We start from the raw sequence: 23,037 nt of genomic DNA, 5'->3' as shown, positions 1-23,037 counted from the left end.
GTAATTCATTACTACCATTAACCCCCACCAGCCCTAACATTACATGAATTAAATTCACGCATATTTCTTTTAAAAGATCAACAAATCAAAACTTTACCAACCTGACTAAAGAATTAACTATTTTCGTGTTTCACAATTCAAATTATAGTTATCCTAAGCTGATGGTAGTTTATCATCATTACTTATCACAGAAAATAACAGAATAGTCTTTGCACAACATCCAAACTCTGGTTCAATGACCATGCCTTTTCTGACTTCTCACTCTACTTCCACACTGCCAGAATATCTCAGGAATAGAGAGGTTTTCCAAAAGCTAAATGACACCCAGCTGTTTACCAGATTCAGCTCAGGGGAGCAGGACTAGAGACAGAGGAAGAACAGAGGCTTTTTTCTTTTTAACCTTTTTTACTTTACGTACTTAAGTACTGCTCAAATTTGTTTACCATAAGCATACAGGAGTTTTGCATAAAAGTAAGTAAGTTTTTTTTTTTTTTTTTTTTGAGACGGAGTCTTGCTCTGTCGCCCGGGCTGGAGTGCAGTGGCCGGATCTCAGCTCACTGCAAGCTCCGCCTCCCGGGTTTACGCCATTCTCCTGCCTCAGCCTCCCGAGTAGCTGGGACTACAGGCGCCCGCCACCTCGCCCGGCTAGCTTTTTTTTTTTTTGTATTTTTCAGTAGAGACGGGGTTTCACCGTGTTAGCCAGGATGGTCTCAAACTCCTGACCTCGTGATCTGCCCGTCTCGGCCTCCCAAAGTGCTGGGATTACAGGCTTGAGCCACCGCGCCCGGCCAAAAATAAATAAGTTTTTAAAACTATATTAGTTAAACACATTGCCTACTGACAGGAAGCTCGCATTACAGGATATTTTCCTCACAACAAAGATAATTTCTGCAGAAGGAAGCAAAAAGGCAAACTCAGATGTGCCAAGAACACCTAAAATATGGCACAGAAATGACAAAAATCACAAACATTCACACTTCAGAACAGTTCAGTCAACAAAGATGCCATGCATTCTTTGAAGAACCTGACAATGAATCAAGTTCTTTTTTGTTCAAGGCAAGAGGTATGTATACACTTTGCTTTACCAAACAACTTCCTGCTCTTACTTGGAGAAACTGACCCAGCACGATTCGCAAGAGTAAACAAGTCCGTGTGACTGTTGGTATTAGATGAAAAACTTTCCATTTCTTTTAAATAATTAAAAGTTGACCAAAGTAGTTATCACATGTATATATAAATAAAATTCTTCCTGTTATATCTACAGTGGTCTTTTAAAAAGAGGAATATTAACTTCTAATTGATTCAAGATTACCCAAAACTATTATCCCAGCCACCTTCAAAGCAATAAACTATCATGCTATATGCTGCTTCTAGCCAATGCTACAGAAGTAACCCTGACTGTACTCATCAACTGAAATGAATGGCAAGATGGTATGTATGGCATACTCTCCACTTGTATCACTTATCTTCTGGAAAACATTTCAAAACATTACTTAGAAATCCAATTACATCTGCTTACATCTGCATGTACATTCACCTGTTTATGAAAATTAAACCTAAAAATTTGCTTATAATTTTTTTAAGTAGTTCCTCTCCATCTCTTGGATAACTATTGTTGGTAAACTTGGCCCGAAATCTTCTACACATTTGAAACAACAGGCAAAGGTCCTTATTTCTTGTATGGGGCCTGTATTTGGATCTTAGGGTCTCTGACAGACAATTAAAGACTAATCTACATTCAATATTTTTTTTTTTTTTTTTTTTTTTTTGAGGCAGAGTCTCGCTCTGTTGCCCGGACTGGAGTGCAGTGGCCAGATCTCAGCTCACTGCAAGCTCCGCCTCCCGGGTTTACGCCATTCTCCTGCCTCAGCCTCCCGAGTAGCTGGGACTACAGGTGCCCGCCATCTCACCCGGCTAGTTTTTTGTATTTTTAGTAGAGACGGGGTTTCACCGTGTTAGCCAGGAAGGTCTCGATCTCCTGACCTCGCGATCCGCCCGTCTCGGCCTCCCAAAGTGCTGGGATTACAGGCTTGAGCCACCGCGCCCGGCCTCATTCAATATTAATGACAAGCCTACTGCTTAAACAGAAAACACATGCATCTATCAGATCTGGGCTGCTTACTTGTAGGTCCCTCTGCACACTATTCCTAGCCTTTCATGAATATGCTGTAGATTTTTTAATTACAAGAGGCCCTTTGCAAGTAAAAATTACTTTTCCTGTTGTTTTGGCATCACTCCTCCTCCAGTGAAAACTGGACGGTCTATAAATATATACCAACTTTAAGACAATGCATTTTAATATCTGTGGCATTAGAAAATAAAACTTGTAGGCCGGGCGCGGTGGCTCAAGCCTGTAATCCCAGCACTTTGGGAGGCCGAGGCGGGCGGATCACAAGGTCAGGAGATCGAGACCATCCTGGCTAACACGGTGAAACCCCGTCTCTACTAAAAAGTACAAAAAACTAGCCGGGCGAGGTGGCGGGCGCCTGTAGTCCCAGCTACTACTCGGGAGGCTTGAGGCAGGAGAATGGCGTGAACCCGGGAGGCGGAGCTTGCAGTGAGCTGAGATCCGGCCACTGCACTCCAGCCTGGGGGACAGAGCGAGACTCCGTCTCAAAAAAAAAAAAAATAAATAAATAAATAAAACTTGTTAACAAATGCAATAATCAAGCTTACCAGCTAATAGAAAGGTACTTACTCCCAAAAACTACAGCCTTACCTAAAAATAGTGTCCTAGCTTCCCAGCCAAAAGGACAGACTAAAAAAGCTATGTCTTTATTCAGCTCAGAGACACAGACTTCTACCTCACCACAACCTTCAATACTATGGCATTTCCCATTTTAGAATACTCTGTGTAACAAGTTGTTCAGTGGCCAACCACTAACTTCGCTTTGAAATTAATACTAACACTTCACATAGTCTACATGTGTGAGAACTGTGGAAAATGTCTTGACACAATTCAGGTCAAACACTAGCCACACGAGATTACCTAATTCTAAATATTCCATTTTAGACTACAAACAAACATCTCCAAAGGCAAAAAGCAGACCACTGGCTCCTTTCCACAAAGTTATCTGTAGGTTTCAAAAAATAAGATAAGGCCAGGCATGGTGGCTCACGCCTGTAATCCCAGCACTTTGGGAAGCCAAGGCGGGTGGATCACCTGAGGTCAGGAGTTCAAAACCAGCCTGACCAACATGGTGAAACCCTCTCTCTACTAAAAATACAACATTAGCCGGGTGTGGTGGCACATGCCTATAACCCCTACTCGGGAAGCTGAGGCAGGAGAATCGCTTGAACCTGGGAGGTAGAGGTTGCAGTGAGCTGAGATCGCACCATTGCACTCCAGCCTGGGCAACAAGAGTGAAATGAAACTCTGTGTTAAAAAAAAAAAAAAAAAAAAAAAAAAAGGCCGGGCGCGGTGGCTCAAGCCTGTAATCCCAGCACTTTGGGAGGCCGAGACGGGCGGATCACGAGGTCAGGAGATCGAGACCATCCTGGCTAACACGGTGAAACCCCGTCTCTACTAAAAAATACAAAAAAACTAGCCGGGCGAGGTGGCGGGCACCTGTAGTCCCAGCTACTCGGGAGGCTGAGGCAGGAGAATGGTGTGAACCCGAAAGGCGGAGCTTGCAGTGATCTGAGATCCAGCCACTGCACTCCAGTTTGGGCAACAGAGCAAGACTCCGTCTCAAAAAGAAAAAAAAAAAAAATCTATATATAAAATCATAGATATATATAAAATGATAGATATATATAAAATCTCTCTATATAAAAACATATAAAGTTCAAATTGGGAGGTCTAAGGCAGGAATATGCCTCCATCTGCAAAATAAAAATAAATTTAAAAATCCATATTTGCTCTGCCAAAAACAAAAATTACATGAAATAAACATAAGCACTGCTGAGTTTCAAATACAAGAAAATGTGATATGTGCATTTACAAAAGATCTTGGTTTATGTCTACCTTCCTCTCCTTTTATTTTTTTAAGGCAAAATGTCAATTACATGCCTCAATCTAGAAAAAAAAAAAAAAGGACAGCTTATTCTTCTTAAACAGATGTTGTGATAGACATGAAAAATTTGTGAGAAGATTTCACAATCCAGAGGCCCAGATGTGTGGAGAGAGAGAAAAAGAAAAAAAAAAAAAAACCTACAGTAACCAATAGACCACAATTACTTATGTTTTTCTAAAAAAAAGTTAGTAAAATATTTTAAGTTCAGAAAACTGCTTGCAAAAAATGTTAAAGTAGCAAACTTCTCTTCCTCTCTGTAGCACAGAAAACTATTCACTAACACTGTATCAATAATATCCTTTAAATCCAAAGCATTACAAATTAGATTAAATAAAGCAGTCTGAATTCACACACCATGTGTGATCAGGACATAATGACAAACTAGTCTTATCCCTAATAAGCTAAACAGATCTCAACACTATCATCTTTATTTCAAAATAATCATTAAAGAGAAAAGTACTACTCCATTTTTCAGAAAATAAAAGCAGGAGTGACTGACCTGCCTAATTCTTTCCAACGGAAAGGGTATACTTTACAAGAGTCCCATAAACCAGGTACACACAAAATCCATATACATAATCACCGGTACTAAACGTATAGTAGGTGATAGACACCAAAATACAAATAAAATTAAGACATCCAAGTAAAGTTACGCAAGAAAATTTGAATAGGCAAACTATAATTATCCCTGGTGAAGAATCTGCAAGTAACATTTGGCTCTAAGTTAAGTACCACTATGTTTGAGTATGTTGGAGCAACTGAAAAGATTGGTACATTCAACTTATTTTTCCTTTCTAAATCTAGCCCTGCCCATAGACCCATCTGACTGAGTGATATATTTGGAAAACAAAGATGGCCCCATCAAATTACTCAGTTTCAGCCCTACTCTTAGACGTTGATTAAAATAAAGGAGGAAAAAAAGGAAATTATTTTCAACTGCAGTCTCACCTTACACATCTCACCAGCACTGTAGTTCATTAGTGATCAATTACTTCATCCAATTCCTGAGGCAAATAGAAAAGATGTGTCTATACAACACCAGTAACAGACATTATCAGCAGCAAACATTTTATCAGCCTGAAGTGAAAGGGCATCCATGATTTGTTTTTCTAAGACCACCAGAGCGAGCACAAAAGAACCAGCGAGTAGGCAAGGCTAAAAGCAAAACTGCAAATTTATTCTTTGGTCATCTAGCTCCAGAGAAAAAGGTATGGGGGTGAAGTCTGTTGGCCTCCGGCAAAGGAGGCCGAGAGAGTCACCCAGTAGAGCTCTCGGGCAGAGTTCCTAATGCAGTCCCGACAAAGGTAGGGGCTGAGGAAGCCCGCCCCGTGCAGCCCCGTGCATCTGCCGGGAGTGGCTTTTCTAGGAGTGGAAGGGCAATAGGCGGGGCACGGACGCGTCAGGGGAGGAGGGGGGAAGGCGCCGCAGGTGCCACCAGGTAAATCTTGATCTCTTCGGATTGACGTCACCTGGCGCATGCCTGGTTGGTCTGCACCTTCCCGGGCGCCAGCTGCATCCTCGCGCACACCGGGAAAAGTTGGTGATGAAAAACCCGGAAATGCACCATCTTGCCTCCGTTCGTCAAAACATTCCAACCTTTTATTGGTAATAGTGATAAGGGGCACCGTGGTCTGTCTGGCTACTTCCTGCTGTTAAGGGGCGTCGTCAAGGTCGGGGCCCATGGTTGGCATTTGGATGTATGGATGAAGAATAAAATAAGGCACAGTATTAGTATAGGAATGAGGAATGGAAGCATTTGTTGGAATAGGGACAAAACCCAGAAGGAAGGTCCCAGCAAGGTTGAGGAGTATGAGATAGTTAAGAAAATTAGTAAGTTTGAGGCGAGCGGGGAAAGCCAAACTGATTTCCACTGATTGCTTTCGGTAAGGGCCCTTTTTAGCTGGGAATGAGGAACGAGTGCGCAGAGTAGTTGTTGGCCAGGCAGCAATTAAGGAGTGGAGTTTTTGTGGAGTGGATGGCTTTCCGCTTACTCCTACTACAGAGATATTGGATGGAAGGCTAGGTCCAGAGAAGGACGGCAAAACGGAATAGGTAGCCTCGCTGTTGATTAAAAAATTGATTGTCTTACCCGCTACCAGGAGAGTTACCCGCGGCTCGGCGAGGGTGATGGGGGTCCCCGAGTCTCGGCACCTTCAGTTGTCGTCGTCTAGATGTAGGAGCTGGAAGGAGCTCCCAGGATCCTGGGAAAGGGGGTCACGTGGAGACGCAGCACCTGTTCTCAGGATGGGGCAATCAGACTTCCAGTGTCCTCCCTGCTGGCAAGCAGGGCAGGGGGTTGCTGGTGGACGAGGGTTAGGACATTCACTGGTCCAATGTCCTGATGCCTTGCACTTATAGCAAGGCTGCGTTGGGGCTCGGGGACCTTGCGGACACCTGTTGGCATAGTGTCCTGCTTTGCTGCACTTATAGCAGGCTCCTTTTGTAGCCTTGGAGTCTGCGGAGTGTGTACTCTCTGGCCTGCGGTTACAACTGGGCTGTAAAGCCGCTGCTAGGAGCTGTAACTTCTGTTCAAGGCGAGCTTGCCGTCTCCTCTCTGGAGTTATAGACCTTAAAGGCTAATTTAACCGGTCTTGTATTGGTGCCTGAGGACCATCCTCTACCTTTTGAAGTTTCTTACGAATGTCAGGAGCTGATTGAGAAATGAAATAAGACGCCAAAATAGTGGCCCCTGTGGGGGAGGCCAGATCTAACCGGGTATACTGGGTTAGAACCTCAGTCAGTTTAGGGTAGAGGTTAGGATAACCTGGAGGTCATGCCAAGTTAAGTCATAGGCCTGACAAAGGTATCTAAATTCCTTTATGTATATGGTAGGATTAGCTGAGAAATCGCCTAAACGCTTCTCAATTTTGAAAAGATCGGCCAACGAAAAAGGGACATGTACTCTGACTACCCCCTCTGCCCCAGCCACCTCTCACAAGGTGCTAACACTGTAGGAGGGTGTGGGCAGAGATAGGGGACTCAAGACAGCCAGTTGGGGGCCCCGAAGGAGGCACGGGACCGAGTGGATTACTAGTAGATAAGGAGGAGGAAAGAGGAGTCTGGGCAGGAAGGGAGGGGGTGGAGAGAGCCTGGAGAGAAGGAGGAATATAGGGCAGGTCGGGACGAGAGCATAAGGCCCAAAGCCTTGTACGTAATTAATTTCGGACCACTTGCCTAGCCGCTGGCAGAAATTGCTGAGATCGATCACGCCACAGTGGAAAGGACAATTAACCGCTTCCTCCTAAGGTCTTGTTCAAGCTGTAAGGTTTTTTAAATTGGCTAGGAGGCACCCTAAGGGGGTGCTCTTTGGAAATTTGGACTGGGGGTTTCCCGTTTGTTTCCTCTTTACTTACACAATGGACACAATGGAAATGGAAATGGATCCCTGCCTGGCTTCAAAGCGTCCTTTGGAACCAGCAGAGACTAACTGGAGGCTCTTGAAGCCAAAATGGAGATTACCTTCAGGCGGACGTCTCCGTCCTGAACGGGTCTCCCGAGCCACTTGGTGGCTCCAAATGGACCTCGGACCTGCGCAGGATTTCTGGCCGAGGGAGGTAAAGAGGAGACAAGGGCACTTACCCCAGAAAGGCCGTGAGAGTGAGGGAAGCGGGTCTCACTCAGGTCCTGGTCCGTCTGCCGCGTGGGAGCAGGAGGAGGTTCCTCAACCCTTAGAGGCCTGAGGAGGGGTCTCCTCCCGGGTCTTCGGCACCAACTGATTTGTTTTTCTAAGACCACCAGAGCGAGCACAAAAGAACCAGCGAGTAGGCAAGGCTAAAAGCAAAACTGCAAATTTATTCTTTGGTCATCTAGCTCCAGAGAAAAAGGTATGGGGGTGAAGTCTGTTGGCCTCCGGCAAAGGAGGCCGAGAGAGTCACCCAGTAGAGTTCCTAATGCAGTCCCGACAAAGGTAGGGGCTGAGGAAGCCCGCCCCGTGCATCTGCCGGGAGTGGCTTTTCTAGGAGTGGAAGGGCAATAGGCGGGGCACAGACGCGTCAGGGGAGGAGGGGGGAAGGCCCCGCAGGTGCCACCAGGTAAATCTTGATCTCTTCGGATTGACGTCACCTGGCGCATGCCTGGTTGGTCTGCACCTTCCCGGGCGCCAGCTGCATCCTCGCGCACACGGGGAAAAGTTGGTGATGAAAAACCCGGAAATGCACCATCTTGCCTCCGTTTGTCAAAACAATCCACATTTAAAATGGAAAAAGTTACAAACAATGGTACAGTGCGCAGCTTTGCAATGAGTCTGTTTTTTGACCTTAAAACATTTCCTTTCAGTAAGATAAAAGAATAGATTATACAATGCTCTTAAAACTCAAAAACATAACAAAGTCATCTTTTTCAACACGGGCTGACCTTACTTTCAAAAACAGAAAGAAATGAAGGAGAGGAAATTTAGTTAATATGAGTTTGAGAGCAAAATTAAGAACAAACTAGGCAAGACAGACAACTCCTCCCTCCTTCCTCCGCTCCAGGAATCCACTGTCTCTGTGAAGTTACACTTCTTATTATATTAACGATTTGCCTGAAAAGTGTTAAGTTGTGAGGGAGAAGGAATGACAATTTTTGAATTGCAAACAAAACCTGAGGATCCCGATCCAAGAACAATCAGAGGACCCTGGCTTCCAGCCCTGTCTGAAGAATTCTCAGCACAGGCGAGGGTGCAGAAGGCTCCAATAATTTGGGGGAGAAGAATCAAAGTTCCCTAGGCAAGACTGCAGTCTGTGAGCCCTTGAAAAGGGTACTGGAGTACTCGCAAGGAATCTCTAGGAAAAGAGAGCCTATCTTTATTTTCGTTGATGTGCTTGTGGGCCAAAGAGCATTTCCGAGGAGGGGGCCGGGAAAGGGGGGGAAGAAAGTGAATCTCGGGCCGAGAGCCCTCCGCGGGGGAGGGAGGGGGCGCACCCCTGACCCACTTTTCCCGACGCCCCCGCTCCAGCCCCCGCCCCACCCGGTGTAAGTCCGAGCCCTGAGGGGGGGCATCGAGCGGGGCGTGGGAGGCCCGCACGCTCCCCACCCCCAGCCGCGACCCGGAGGAGGGGAACGTGCCGGGAGGCTCGAGTCCCCCTCCCAGAGTGCCCCGGGCCGGAGAAACCTCCCGCTGGCTCCCGGGCCGGGCGTGCAAGGCCCCCTCTCCGGCCAGGGCCCAGGGCGCCGCGGGCCCCAGCGGAGGGGAAGGGGACTAAGTGGGGAAGAAGCTGTAAACAGCCCCAGCGTCCGGGCCTCGCCTCGAAGAGCCCCGCTTTCCAGGCCCCGCCGCGGGCCGCCCCGGCCCCCAACCCGCCCCGGGGCCGCCGCGCCCGGGGTCCGGGACACCGGAAGGGAGTCGGGTCCCCTCCCCGGAGAGCTCCGGGAGCTCGCGGAGCGGCCCCAGGAGCAGAGAAGGGGGAAGTCAGCACTTACCTGTCATTACTTTCTACGCCGTCTTGGATCCACTTGTCAACGTCCTCACAAAGCATTATGGGTAAGAAAGAGCCTTTAAAGTGACTCCCCCCCGCCCCCGACTCCCGCCTCCCGCCGCCGGCGCCGCCCCCTCCGGCCGCGCCTCCCGCCCGGAAAGTTGCCCCGGGTGGACCGCCTACCCCGGCGCCCGCAGCTGACCCCCTCCCCTCCCCCGGGCTGACGGCATTGAAAATTCACCCGCATTTTTAAAACGTGGCTTTGGGGTTTTCTCATTTTCTCCTGCCCCGGCCTCCCTGCCCCCACGCCTGCTCCTCTTGCCCCGCCGCGCTCCTGCCCGGGCAGACGCCCCACGTCTGCATTGAATCAGCCCGAGGTTTCCTTGCCGCCGGCGACGCGGAGCTGCTCCCGGATTTATTTGTGCGCGTGGATGTGAGCCTTTCTGCTCCTGCGGCCGCGCTTCCAGGAAGCCAGCGAGCGGCCGGGGTCGCCTTCAGGGCCCGGCAGACCAGCTCCTCACCCGCCGCCCGGAGAGGTGCCTCTGCCCTAGGAAAGCCGCCCCGGGGCCGTCGGGCTCCGGGAACTGGGAGGACGCCGTGTCCCCGAGTCCACCAGCGTCGAAGCACGATTTGAAAAAAAAAAAAAATGAGCCAAATGCAACTTTTTACCCCTTGTTTACTCTGCCTCCCGCGGTCTCCTCCTCCTGGCGGGTAACGAGATCCGCGACCCTCTAGGTGGGGACCCCTCCCCTAGGAATGTGGCTCCGGGCTCCGCGGATCCAGCCTGGGAGCGTCCAGGCTGCGGACTGTGACTTCGGGGCAGGTAATCTGGGGCGCGGGCTGCGGGCTGCAGGCGGGGCGGGGCGGGGCGCGGAGGCAGCCAGGCACGGGGGAGGGTCCCGGACAGAGAGCAGGGTGAGCTGGTCCGGGTCCACCTGGCGGGCCGGGGGAGAACCGCGGGCGCCGCTGCAGCTCGGGAGGCTGGAGGCGGGGACGCCCGGCGTCTCCGGGCTGCGACCCGCTGCGCTGGAAAGTGCGGGGCGCCTCGGCGCGGGCCGAGGTCTCGGACCCGGGCGAGCACCCCCAGCCCGCCGCCCACCCTGCTGCCGGGCATCCTCTCCCCGCGACACCGCGCCCGCTTTCGGCTGCGCGGGGCGAGCAGAGTTACTGACCCCTGCGTCCAGCCGCCCAGGTCTCCGCAGCAACGGAGGCCCCTTTGTCTGCCCCCGCCCGCGCTCTCCCCAGAGCCTCTGGTCCCTGCTTTGCTGTCTTTGAAGGCCTGCTCCAGTTGCTTTTTTTTTTTTTCCAAGCAAGTTTTTACAAGGAGATACCCAAAAGAAAATTCTCCAAGCCAGGAATGCTTGCGAATTGTATTCGGTACAAAATGCTGTTGAACGGCTCTCCCTTTAAAAGAACGCAGACACACTGGCATTAAAACCCCCTTTCGGTGCACGGGGAGGGCCTGGGGCCTTGGGTCTACCCGAGGGTTTTACGCTCCTCCGGACCCTGTCATCGGCCTCACTAGAAACGTGGACGGTGGCAGACAGGAGCCCTGCCCCTGGGGAGTCAAAAACTCCACCAGGCAATTGTCCCGGTCTGATGAGAAGAGTGAGGTGTAGACACATTAAGGGATTGGCCCCGGGTCACTCGTGAAGGAGGGAACGAGGTAGTGAGTCATTCCCAGCCAAGAACGCAGCGTGCTGGGGAGCAACCGCCCCTGAGTCACCCGCTTCTCACCTCGGAATAAGTGGAGAAACTGGAGCCTGGAGCCAGGTTCTTAGACGGCCCAGCCAGGTAGCCACCAAGGGCATGGGCTAGGCTGGTGGGTTGGCAACACCCCACCTGCTGGAAAAGGGAATGCTTGTCCCGTCTAAAGAAGGCTCCAGCGTCTCTTTCCAGGGTACCCCACTTGATTATTTTCCAATTCCTCTTTTGCAGTTATTTAGCCACTGGTATGCACTGACTTAATGGTGGTTTTGTTTGCATGGCACCTTTCTGTGTGTGCTCTGAGTTTACTATTAGGTTAATGCAAAAGTAATGACAAAAGTCGCGATGACTTTTGCACCAACCTAATTTAAGTAAACAGGAAATAAGCTGAGGGCAAGGACCCTGTCTCCCAAACACGTTTCTTTGATAGGCAGCCTTTCTTTGCCTTGTATAGTCATTGACCCAAATAAGTGTTCAGTTTGTGTGACTGTCCAACCCATTCACTGCCTGCAATGTGTGCATCCAAGCCCAACCTTGTCAAATACACTCTCTGTTGCCTGAGGTGGGATGGCCTGCCGACTCTTCTTCCTGTCCCTCCTGGATACGAATATGTAGGTACAATTCGTCCTCTACCTGACCAACACTGTGACATTTGATGAATGTAAATCAAACCTGGACTCCTGTGCTGGAACCTTGGAATAAAACCCAAATTCCCAACCATGGCCTACAAGCTCCTTTGTGAGGTGGTCCCGCCTTCCCTCACCAGCAGGGGTCCAGGCTGGCCTTCTCTCTTTCCCTGCAGCGCCCCAAGCTTCCTTCCATTGAGATCCCTGTTGCCCCAGACATTGTGATCATCTTTTCTTTTTTCTGTTTTTTTTGTTTTGTTTTTTGTTTTTTTTTTTTGACGGAGTCTTGTTCTGTTGCCCAAGCTAGAGTGCAGTAGCGCAATCTCAGGTGGACTGGATAATGCAGGCTAACCCTGCCATTGAGGACAGCGAAAACAAAGTAGATCATATTTTTTAAGGCATTTTGAACACAGCTGGGTAAAAAGAGTGAAAAACTACCAATAGTAGACAGAAAAGGAAGGTGATTCTAACATTTGGGGTCCTTTTGCCCTAGGAACATTTGCTTTTAACAGCTCAACTGAACAAGTATCAGCAAATGTTTTACATAAAGGGCCATATAGTAAATATTTTAAGCCTTGAGAACTATATGTATTCTCTGTTGAGTAATGTTCTGTTTCTCTTTGTCTCTCTCTTTTTTGTTGTCTTTTAGGGTTTTTTTCCCCAACTTTTTTTTCCAGACAGGGTCTAGATCTGTTGCTCAGGCTGGAGTGCTGTGACACAATCTTGGCTCACTGAAACTTCTGCCTTCTGGATTCAAGCTATTCTCCTGCCTCAGCCTTCCAAATAATGGATTACAAGCATGCGCCACCACACCCAGCTAACTTTTTGGATTTTTTAATAGAAACAGTAGGTTTCGGCCGGGCGCAGTGGCTCAAGCCTGTAATCCCAGCACTTTGGGAGGCCAAGACAGGCGGATCACGAGGTCAGGAGATCGAGACCATCCTGGCTAACATGGTGAAACCCTGTCTCTACTAAAAAATGCAAAAACCTAGCCGAGCGAGGTGGTGGGCGCCTGTAGTCCCACCTACTCAGGAGGCTGAGGCAGGAGAATGGCGTAAACCCGGGAGGCGGAGCTTGCAGTGAGCTGAGATCCAGCCACTGCATTCCAGCCGGGGCGACAGAATGAGACTCCATCTCAAAAAAAAAAAAACAAAGAAACAGTAGGTTTCACCATGTTAGCCAGGCTGGTCTTAAACTCCTGACCTCAAGTGATTCATCTGCCTAGGCCTCCCAAAGTGCTGGGATTACAGGCATCAACCACCACAGCTGGCCCCCAACTCTTTAAAAATGTAAACACATGGCCAGGCACAGTGGCTCACACCTATAATCCCAACACTTTTGGACACCAAGACAGGAGGTTCGCTTAAGACCAGCCTGGGTAACATAGTGGGACCCCATCTCTACAAAAAAATACAAAAAACCAAAAAGAAAAAGAGCCAGGTATGGTGGCATATGCCTATAGCTCCAGCTACTCGGGAAGCTACAATGCCAAAGGAGGTAAGATACAAGTTTGGAAATTTGAGCAAAAATATCGTTAAAAAAAAGAACAAAATGGAAATTCTAAAACTAAAAAATATTATAAACAAAATAAAAAATGAAATTACACGATAATATTAGCAGTAGTTTAGACCAAGCTGAAGAGGAAATTAGTGAATAGCAAGTTATATCAAAAGAGAACGTCCAGAGTAAGGTATAAAGAGATAAAACGACGGAGAATACAAAAGCGAAGGTAAATGGCATAAAGGATACATGAAAAGATCTTAACGTGTATACATACAATTGGAGTCACAGAAGGAGAGGATAGAGAGTAGGGCAAAAGCTAAATTCAAGGAAATAATAATTGAGAACTTTAAAAAACTAATGAAAGACACCAACCACAACCCTATGAAAGTCAGTTTTGAAAGTTCAATTTATGGCTCACACCTGTAATCCCAAAATTTTGGGAGGCTGAGGTGGGTGGATTGCTTGAGCTGAGGAGTTTGAGACCAACCTGCATAATATAGTGAAATCATCATTTCTACAAAAAAGTGTTTTAAAGAGAGAAAGGAAGACATCCACCGTCCTGGGTTCCCTCCAGTCCTCAGCTCCCATCTCCTTTTTGAGACAGAGTCTTGCCATGTCACCAGACTGGAGTGCAGTGGCATGATCTTGGCTCGCTGCAACCTCCGCCTCCTGGGTTAAAGCGATTCTCCTGCCTCAGCCTCCTGAGTAGCTGGGATTACAGGCGCGCATCACTACTCACAGCTAATTTTTTTTGTATTTTTAGTGGAGATGGGGTTTCACCATGTTGGCCAGGATGGTCTCGATATTTTGACCTTGTGATCTACCTGCCTTGGCCTCCCAAAGTGCTGGGATTACAGGCATGAGCCACTGCGCCCAGCCTACAAAAAAAATTTTTTTTAATTAGCCTGGCATTTCAAGACCAGCCTGACCAACATGGTATAACCCCATCTCTACTAAAAATACAAAAATTAGCCGGGCGTGGTGGCAGGTGCCTGTAATCCCAGCTACTCCGGAGGCTGAGGCAGAAGAATTGCTTGTACCCGGGAGGCAAAGGTTGCAGTGAGCCGAGATCACGCCACTGCACTCCAACCTGGGCGACAGAGCGAGGCTCCGTCTTGGGAAAAAAAAAAAAAAAATTAGCCAGGTGTGGCGATGCACGCGTGTAGTCCAGCTACCCGGGAGGCTGAGATAAGAAGACGGCTTGAGAGGCCGGGCACGGTGGCTCAAGCCTGTAATCCCAGCACTTTGGGAGGCCGAGACGGGCGATCACGAGGTCAGGAGTTCGAGACCATCCTGGCTAATACGGTGAAACCCTGTCTCTACTTAAAAATACAAAAAAAAAACTAGCCGGGCGACGAGGCGGGCGCCTGTAGTCCCAGCTACTCGGGAGGCTGAGGCAGGAGAATGGCGTAAACCCGGGAGGCGGAGCTTGCAGTGAGCTGAGATCCGGCCACTGCACTCCAGCCTGGGTGGCAGAGCAAGACTCCGTCTCAAAAAAAAAAAAAAAAAAAAAAAAAAAAAAAAGAAGACGGCTTGAGCCTGGGAGGCAGAGGTTGCAGTAAGCCAAGATTGCACCACTCCACTCCAGTCTGGGTGACAGAGACTGCACCAAAAAAAAAAAAAACACACTCAAATTTAGGCTGATACAGGGAAATTGTTAAAAACAAAAGGCAAAGCCTGTAATCCCAGCACTTTGGGAGGCCGAGACGGGCAGATCACAAGGTCAGGAGATTGAGACCATCCTGGCTAACATGGTGAAACCCCGTCTCTACTAAAAAGTACAAAAAACTAGCCGGGGGAGGTGGCGGGCACCTGTAGTCCCAGCTACTCGGGAGGCTGAGGCAGGAGAATGGCATGAACCGGGAGGCGGAGCTTGCAGTGAGCTGAGATCTGGCCACTGCACTCCAGCCTGGGCGACAGAGCCAGACTCCATCTCAAAAAAAAAAAAAAAGGGCAAAAGACAGAGAGAAATCTTCAAAACAGCCAGAGTGCCTTCAAGACACAACAATTAGACAACTTTTCTACAAAAACAATGAACATCAAGACAAGTGAATGATACTTTTTAATTTTTTTTTTAAAATTCAGGCCAGGCACGGTGGCTCACACCTGTAATCCCAGCAGTTTGGGAGGCCAGGGCGGACAGATCACAAGGTCAGGAGTTCGAGACCAGCCTGACCAACATGGTAAAACCCCGTCTCTACTAAAAATACAAAAATTAGCTGGGCATGGTGGCCCGTGCCTGTAATCCTGGCTACTCAGGAGGCTGAGGCAGGAGAAGAATAACTTGAACCTAGGAAACGGAGGTTGCAGTGAGCCAAGATCGCACCACTGCACTCAAGCCTGGGCGACAGAGCGAGACTCCATCTCAAAAAAAAAAAAAAAAATTCAGGAAACCTAAAATTTTCAATTCAGCTAAAGTATACTTCAAGAATGAAATTAAATGCAAAATATTTTGGGACATTCAAAACTAAGAAAATTTGCCACCAGCAATTTACACTAAAGGAAATACTATAACGGTTCTTCAGGCACAAGGGAAATTATCCCAAATAGAAGACAAAAATGGTAAAAATATGGGTAAAAATAAATACATACTGACTCTAAAGAAATAATTAGGGCCGGGCACAATGGCTCACACCTGTAATCCCAGCACTTTGGGAGGCCGAGGCGGGCAGATCACCTGAGGTCAGGAGTTCAAGACTATCCTGGCCAACATGGCAAAACCCCATCTCTACTCAAAGTACAAAAATTAGCTGGGCGTGGTGGTGGGCACTTGTACTCCCAGCTACTCCAGAGGCTGAGGCAGTAGAAACTCGAACCCGGGAGGCAGAGGTTGTAGTGAGTCGAGATCGTGCCCCACTGCACTCTAGCCTGGGCGACAAGAGTGAGACTCCATCTAAAAAAAAAAAAAAAAGGAAGAAAGAAAGAAATTATAATGGGCTGCCCACGGTGGCTCACGCCTGTAATCTCAGAACTTTGAGAGGCCGAGGCGGGTGGCTCACTTGAGACCAGGAGTTCGAGACCATCCTGACCAACATGGCGAATCCTGTCTCTACAAAAAATACAAAAATTAGCATGGTGGCTCATGCATGTCATCTGATCCCAGCTACTCGGGAGGTTGAGGCACGAGAATCAAGAATCGCTTGAACGTGAGGGGCGGAGGTTGCAGTGAGCTGAGATCACACCACTGCACTCCAGCCTGGGCAACAAAGTGAGAGTTACCATCCCCCAAAAAAAACACACACACACACACAAAATGAAAGGCAACCTACAGAATGAGAGAAATGGGAGAAAATATTTACAAACCGTATATCTGGTGAGGGGTTAACATCCGGAATAGACAAAGAATGCCTACAATTCAACAACAATGACCAAAAAAACAAACAAACAAAAAAACCAATCTGATTTGAAAATGGGCAAAGGATACCACTTCACACCCATTAAGATGGCCACTATTAGAAAATAAATAAATAACAAGTGTTGTCAAGGATGTACCCTTGCGCATTGCTAATGGGAATGTAAAATGGTACAGCTGCTTAAGAAAACAGTATAGCAGGTCCTCAAAAATTAAACATAGAGGCCAGGTGCAGTGGCTCACGCCTATAATCCCAATGCTTTGGGAGGCTGAGGTGGGCGGATCACTTGAGGTCAGGACTGAGTCTTGCTCTGTCTCCCAGGCTGGAGGGCAGAGGCACGATCTCGGCTCACTGCAACCTCTACCTCCCAGGTTACAGGCATGCAACACCACACGGGCTATTTTGGTTTTTTTTTTTGTATTTTGTATTTTTAGTAGAGACGGGGTTTGACCATGTTGGCCAGGCTGGTCTTCAACTCCTGAGGTCAGCTGATCCGCCCACCTTGGCCTCCCAAAGTTCTGGGATTACAGGCATGAGCCACCGCACCCAGGCTGAGGTGCGCAGATCACTTGAGGTCAGGAGTTCAAGGCCAGCCTGGCCAACGTGGCAAAACCCCATTTCTACTAAAAATACAAAAATTACCCTGGTGTGGTGGCACATGCCTGCAATCCCAGCTATTCAGGAAGCTGAGGCACAAGAATCACTTGAACCTGGGAGGTGGAGGTTGCAGTGAGCCGAGACCATGCATTGCACTCTAGCCTGGACGACAAAGTAAGACTCCGTCTCAAAAAAAGTAATAATAATTAAACGTAGAATCTCCACGTAATCCAGCAGTTCTAATTCGGGGTATATGCCCAAACGAAAGCAGAATCTCAAATATTTGTACAGCCTCATTCATAATATTATCCATAATAGCCAAAAGATGAAAGCAACACAGGTGCCCACTGATGGACCAATGGATAAATACAATGTGGTAGATACATACAATGAAATATTAATTTTTGTTTTGAGACAGGGTCTTGCTCTGTCACCCAGGCTGGAGTACAGTGGCACAAAAAAGGCTCACTGCAGCCTCAACCTCCTGTGCTCTAGCAATCCTACCACCTCAGCGTCCTGAGTAGGTGGCACACCTATAGGCACGTGCCACCATGGCCCAGCTAATTTTTTAATTTTTTTTGTAGAATTGGGGTCTCCCTGTGTTGCATAGGTTGGTCTCCTTCCACCTGTTGCATAGGTTGGTCTCCTTCCACCTCTGCCTCCCAAAGTGCTGTGATTACAGATGTGAGCCACCATGTCTGGCCTTACGTCTTAAAAAGGAAGAAAATTCTGACACATGCTACCACATGGATGAACTATGAGGACATTAGGTTAGTAAAATAAAGCAGATACAAAAGTACACATACTGTATGATTCTACTTATGTGAGGTTCCTACAGTAGTCAAATTTATACAGAGAGTAGAAGGATGGTTGCCAGGGGCTGGGGTAGGAAAGTTGTTATTTAATGGGCATAGTTTTAATTTTGCAAGATGAAAAGAGTTTTAGAGATCAATTGGCAAAACAGGTCAAATGTACTTTACTGACCTGTAAACGTAAAAACTTTTAGATGGGAAATTTTCTGTTACACATATTTTACCACAATTTACAAAATTAAAACATTTGAGGCTGGGTGTGGTCGCTTACGCCTATAATCCCAGAACTTTGGGAGGCCAAGGTGGGCGGATCAGCTGATGTCAGGAGTTGAAGACCAGCCTGGCCAACATGGTGAAACCCCGTCTCTACTAAAAATATAAAAAAAAAAACTTAGCCGGCATGGTGGTGCGTGCCTATAATCCCAGCTACTTGGGAGGCTGAGGCGGGAGAATCACTTGAACCTAGGAGGCAGAGGTTGCAGTGAGCCGAGATGGTGCCACTGCACTCCAGCCCAGGAGACAGAGCAAGACTCAGTCTCAAAAAAAAGGCCGGGCGCGGTGGCTCAAGCCTGTAATCCCAGCACTTTGGGAGGCCGAGACGGGCGGATCATGAGGTCAGGAGATCGAGACCATCCTGGCTAACACGGTGAAACCCCGTCTCTACTAAAAAATACAAAAAACTAGCCGGGCGAGGTGGTGGCGCCTGTAGTCCCAGCTACTCGGGAGGCTGAGGCAGGAGAATGGCGGGAACCCGGGAGGCGGAGCTTGCAGTGAGCTGAGATCCGGCCACTGCACTCCAGGCTGGGTGACAGAGCAAGACTCCGTCTCAAAAAAAAAAAAAAAAAACTTTAAACACCAACCATGCAAAGACTGACCAAAATAAAGTAGACTTTAGGGCAAACAGCATTACTAGAAATAAAGAAAGACACTGGATAACGTTAATATTCTCAGTTCACCAAGAAGATATTCTAAGAAACAATTCTAAGTTTGTGCGTTACTGATAAACATAGGCTCAAAATATATAAAGCAAAAAATGGTCTGAATTCCAAGGAGACAAATCTTACAATAATAGCGGAAGTTATGTCTATCAGTAACTGTTAAAAGAAGCATATGCAAAATTAGTAAGCTATAGATCTGAACAACTGGATAAGCAAACGTTAACCAAATGGACATATATAGAATAGTGCACCCACAACTGCAGATCCCAGATTCTTTTCAAGTATACATGGAATGTTTACGAAATGCTAGGCAATACAGCAAGTTCCAACAAATTTCAAATGATGTAAATCATACAGAGCACATTCTCAGACAATGACGCAATTAAGCTAGAAAGTAAGAATTTTAAAAATTAAGTAGGAAATATCTACATGTTCAGAAACCATATATATACTTGTAAATAACTCACAGATTTTTTAAAAAATCACAATGGGAATTAGAAAATATTTTAAACTGATAGTTCATAAAAATATTACATCCTGAAAATTGAGATGCAGCTAAAGCCATACTTCAATGGAAAGTTTTAAATTAAGTATTTTTAATGCCTGTATTAGAAAATAAGAGAGACTGAATTAAGAATAAACAAAGTACTCTTGCTGAGAAATTAGAAAAAGAACAGCTAATTAAGCACAGAGAAATGAAAACATAGACTAAAGTTAATTATTTGAGAAGCCTAATAAAATTAAGCCCTTGGTAAGTCTTTTTTTTTTTTTTCTTTATGGAGATGGAGTCTCACTCTGTCACCCAGGCTGGAGTGCAGTGGCGTGATCTCGACTTACTGCAACCTCTGCCTCCCGGGTTCAGAGGATTCCCCTGACCCAGCCTCCCGAGTAGCTGAGACTACAGGCGCGTGCCACTATGCCTGGGTAATTTTTTGTATTTTTAGTAGAGACGGGGTTTCACCATTTAGCCAGGATGGTCTTGATCTCCTGACCTGGTGTTCCGCCACCTGCTTCGGCCTCCCAAAGTGCTGGTATTACTAGCATGAGCCACCATGCCCAGTTTTTTTGTTTTTTTTTTTTTTTTTTTGAGGCGGAATCTCGCTCTGTCGCCCGGACTGGAGTGCAGTGGCCGGATCTCAGCTCACTGCAAGCTCCGCCTCCCGGATTTACGCCATTCTCCTGCCTCAGCCTCCCGAGGAGCTGGGACTACAGGCGCCCGCCACCTCGCCTGGCTAGTTTTTGTATTTTTTTTAGTAGAGACAGGGTTTCACCGTGTTAGCCAGGATGGTCTCGATCTCCTGACCTCGTGATCCGCCCATCTCGGCCTCCTAAAGTGCTGGGATTATAGGCTTGAGCCACCGCGCCCGGCCCAGTTTTGTTTTTTGTTTTTTGTTTTTTTTAAATACAGTTTCCCTGTGTTGCCCAGGCTGGAATGCAGTGGTGCGATCTTGGCTAACTGCAGCTTCCGCCTCCCAGGTTCAAGTGATTCTCTTGCCTTAGCTTCCCAAGTAGCTGAGCTTACAGGCGTGTGCCACTATGCCCAGCTAATTTTTGGTGAAACCTCGTCTCTACTAAACATACAAAAAATTAGCTGGGCGTGGTGGTGTGTGCCCGTGGTCCCAGCTACGGTGGAGGCTGAGGCACGAGAATTGCTTGAACCCGGGAGGCGGAGGTTGCAGTAAGCAGAGATCACTCCTCTGCACCCAGCGGGAGCAAAAGAGTGAGACCTTGTCTCCAAAAAAAAAAGAAAAGAAAGAAAGAAAGAAATCTGGCCGGGCGCGGTGGCTCAAGCCTGTAATCCCAGCACTTTGGGAGGCCGAGACGGGCGGATCACGAGGTCACGAGTTTGAGACCATCCTGGCTAACACGGTGAAACCCCGTCTCTACTGAAAAATACAAAAAACTAGCCGGGCGTGGTGGCGGCGCCTGCAGTCCCAGCTACTCGGGAGGCTGAGGCAGGAGAATGGCTTAAACCCGGGAGGCGGAGCTTGCAGTGAGCTGAGATCCGGCCACTGCACTCCAGCCTGGGCGACAGAGCAAGACTCCGTCTCAAAAAAAAAAAAAAAAAAGAAATATAACCGCCAAAAAGAAAAATTAATTCCAGGTGGGTTGTAGATTTAAATGTGTAAGAAAAAACAATAAATCTCCTCAAACAGTACAAACCAAGATAAAATGAAAGTATTCTATGATCTGTGCTTTAATAAGGCAACTGAGGAAGTATTTATTTATTTATTTAGAGACACAGTCTTGCTCTGTCGCTAAGCTGGTGCAGTGGTGCAATCTCGGCTCTCTGCAACCTCCACCACCCGGGTTCAAGCGATTCTCCTGTCTCAGCCTCCTGAGTAGCTGGGACCACAGGCACGTACCACCATACCCAGCTAATTTTTGTATTTTTGGTAGAGACGGAGTTTCACCATGTTGGCCAGGATGGTCTCGATCTCTTGACCTTGTGATTTGCTCTCCGCCCCCCTGCCATAGCCTCCCAAAGTGCTGGGATTACAGGCGTGCACCACCGCTCCTGGCTTTTGTTTCATTTTAATTCATTTCTGTTTAAGTAGTCACAGATGGCTGCCATATTGGGTACCACAGAACTAGGAGATAATGTTAAAATATCTTTGTGACCTGAAGGTAGGAAAGAATTATTAAATACAACACAAAAATCAATAACCAAAAAGAAGAAACAAATTAATAAATTTGACTACATTAAAATTAAGAAATTGTGTACACCACAAAAGATTATTAAAAGAGTGCAATGTCATGTCACAAGTGGAAAAGGATATTTACAGCACGAATAACAAAGGACTTAGAGCTATATAAAGGATTCTTACATATCAATAAGGAAAAAAAAGAACCCAAAAGAAAACCAGATAAAAGCCATTAACAGGCACTGCACCAGAAGAGATATCCAAATGACTGATAAAGGTGTTTGAAACTGCTTAACCTCACTCATAAGCAAATAAATACAAATTAAAATCGCGATGAGATAGCAGCACACACCCAGCAGAAGGGCTAAAATTAAAAAGGCTGACCATACAGAGAGGTGGTTAGGATATAGAGCAATGGAATCTCAAATACAGCTGGGTCAAGTTTGGATTGATATAACCACTTTGGAAAACTGTTTGGCAGTATCTACTGACGTTGAACATCCTCTATAACCCAGCAATTTCACTCCAGGAAGTATATGAACTTGTGCCTCAAAAGACGTGAGTATTTGTGTTAGAATATTCTATAAGTATTTGTAGCAATATGAATCATAATAGCCAAAAGCTGGGGGCAGATGTACTTCAGCAGTGGAATGAAGCAAACTTCAACATTCATACCATGAATTACCCCCACAGCAGGCAAGGAATGGTGGCTCATGCCTGTAATCCCAGCACTTTGGGAGGCCTAGATGGGCGGATCACTTGAGGCCAGGGGTTCGAGCCCAGCATGGTCAACATGGCAAAACCCCATCTCTACTAAAAATACAAAAATTAGCCAGGCACGGTGGCACACACCTGTAATCCAGCTACTCAGGAGGCTGACGCAGGAGAATCGCTTGAACCCAGGAGGTGGAGGCTGCAGAGATCTGAGATCATGCCACTGCACTCCAGCCTGGGCAACAGAGCAAGACCCCGTCTCAAAAAGCAAAAGGCAAACAAAATTACAGCATTGACAGACGCATGCTTAGCAAGGAGACAGTTGCCATAAAATTTAGGACCGTGGTTGCGTCCAAAAGGAGGTGAGAAGCATGAGTGAGGGTTCGAGTTGCTCATGATGGTACATTTCCTGACCTGATGATTTGTGACATGGCTCTTTGCTGTGTGATAAAACAATGAGCTATCTCTGTTTCATACACTTTTCTGTAGTGTGTTATATTTCACAATAAGACAAGGCTAAAAGAAAACAGACTGGCACGGTGGCTCATACCTGTAATCCCAGCACTTTGGGAGGCCGAGGCAGGTAGATTATGAGGTCAGGAGTTAAAGACCAGCCTGGCCAATATGATGAAACCCTGTCTCTGCTAAAAATACAAAAATTAGCCGAGCGTGATCACAGGTGCCTGTAATACCAGCTACACAAGAAGCTGAGGCAGAGAATTACTTGAAC

At 47.2% G+C, this 23,037-nt stretch overlaps 2 protein-coding genes across 5 annotated transcripts in view; one reads left to right on the top strand and one right to left on the bottom strand.

The window, feature by feature from the left end:
* Window positions 1-10,235, bottom strand: part of HELZ (helicase with zinc finger) — a 194,101-nt gene extending 183,866 nt beyond the window's left edge. For 2 of the 4 annotated variants that reach the window (XM_033183898.1, XM_033183902.1), the window contains exons 1-2: window positions 9,417-9,486; window positions 4,965-5,020 (exon numbers count right to left, since the gene is read on the bottom strand). The gene's annotated coding sequence lies outside the window, so the exon portion shown is untranslated. Of the gene's footprint in view, window positions 1-4,964; window positions 5,021-9,416; window positions 9,487-10,081 lie in introns of those variants that run through there. The other 2 variants (XM_033183899.1, XM_033183900.1) reach the window with 2 other exon arrangements.
* LOC117067995 (translation initiation factor IF-2-like) lies at window positions 952-10,068 on the top strand. Its single transcript, XM_033185268.1, has 3 exons — window positions 952-1,063; window positions 8,975-9,477; window positions 9,759-10,068. The coding sequence occupies exons 1-3, from the start codon at window positions 952-954 to the stop codon at window positions 10,044-10,046; spliced, it is 903 nt and encodes a 300-aa protein (XP_033041159.1). The 3' UTR covers window positions 10,047-10,068.
* Window positions 10,236-23,037: the final 12,802 nt, after the last annotated feature.

Source organism: Trachypithecus francoisi, unplaced genomic scaffold (assembly GCF_009764315.1).
Source record: "Trachypithecus francoisi isolate TF-2019V2 unplaced genomic scaffold, Tfra_2.0 Lachesis_group20, whole genome shotgun sequence".
Lineage (NCBI taxonomy): Eukaryota > Metazoa > Chordata > Mammalia > Primates > Cercopithecidae > Trachypithecus > Trachypithecus francoisi.
The sequence above is the reverse complement of the archived record's forward strand: the minus strand, read 5'-3'. Positions and strand labels throughout refer to the sequence as shown.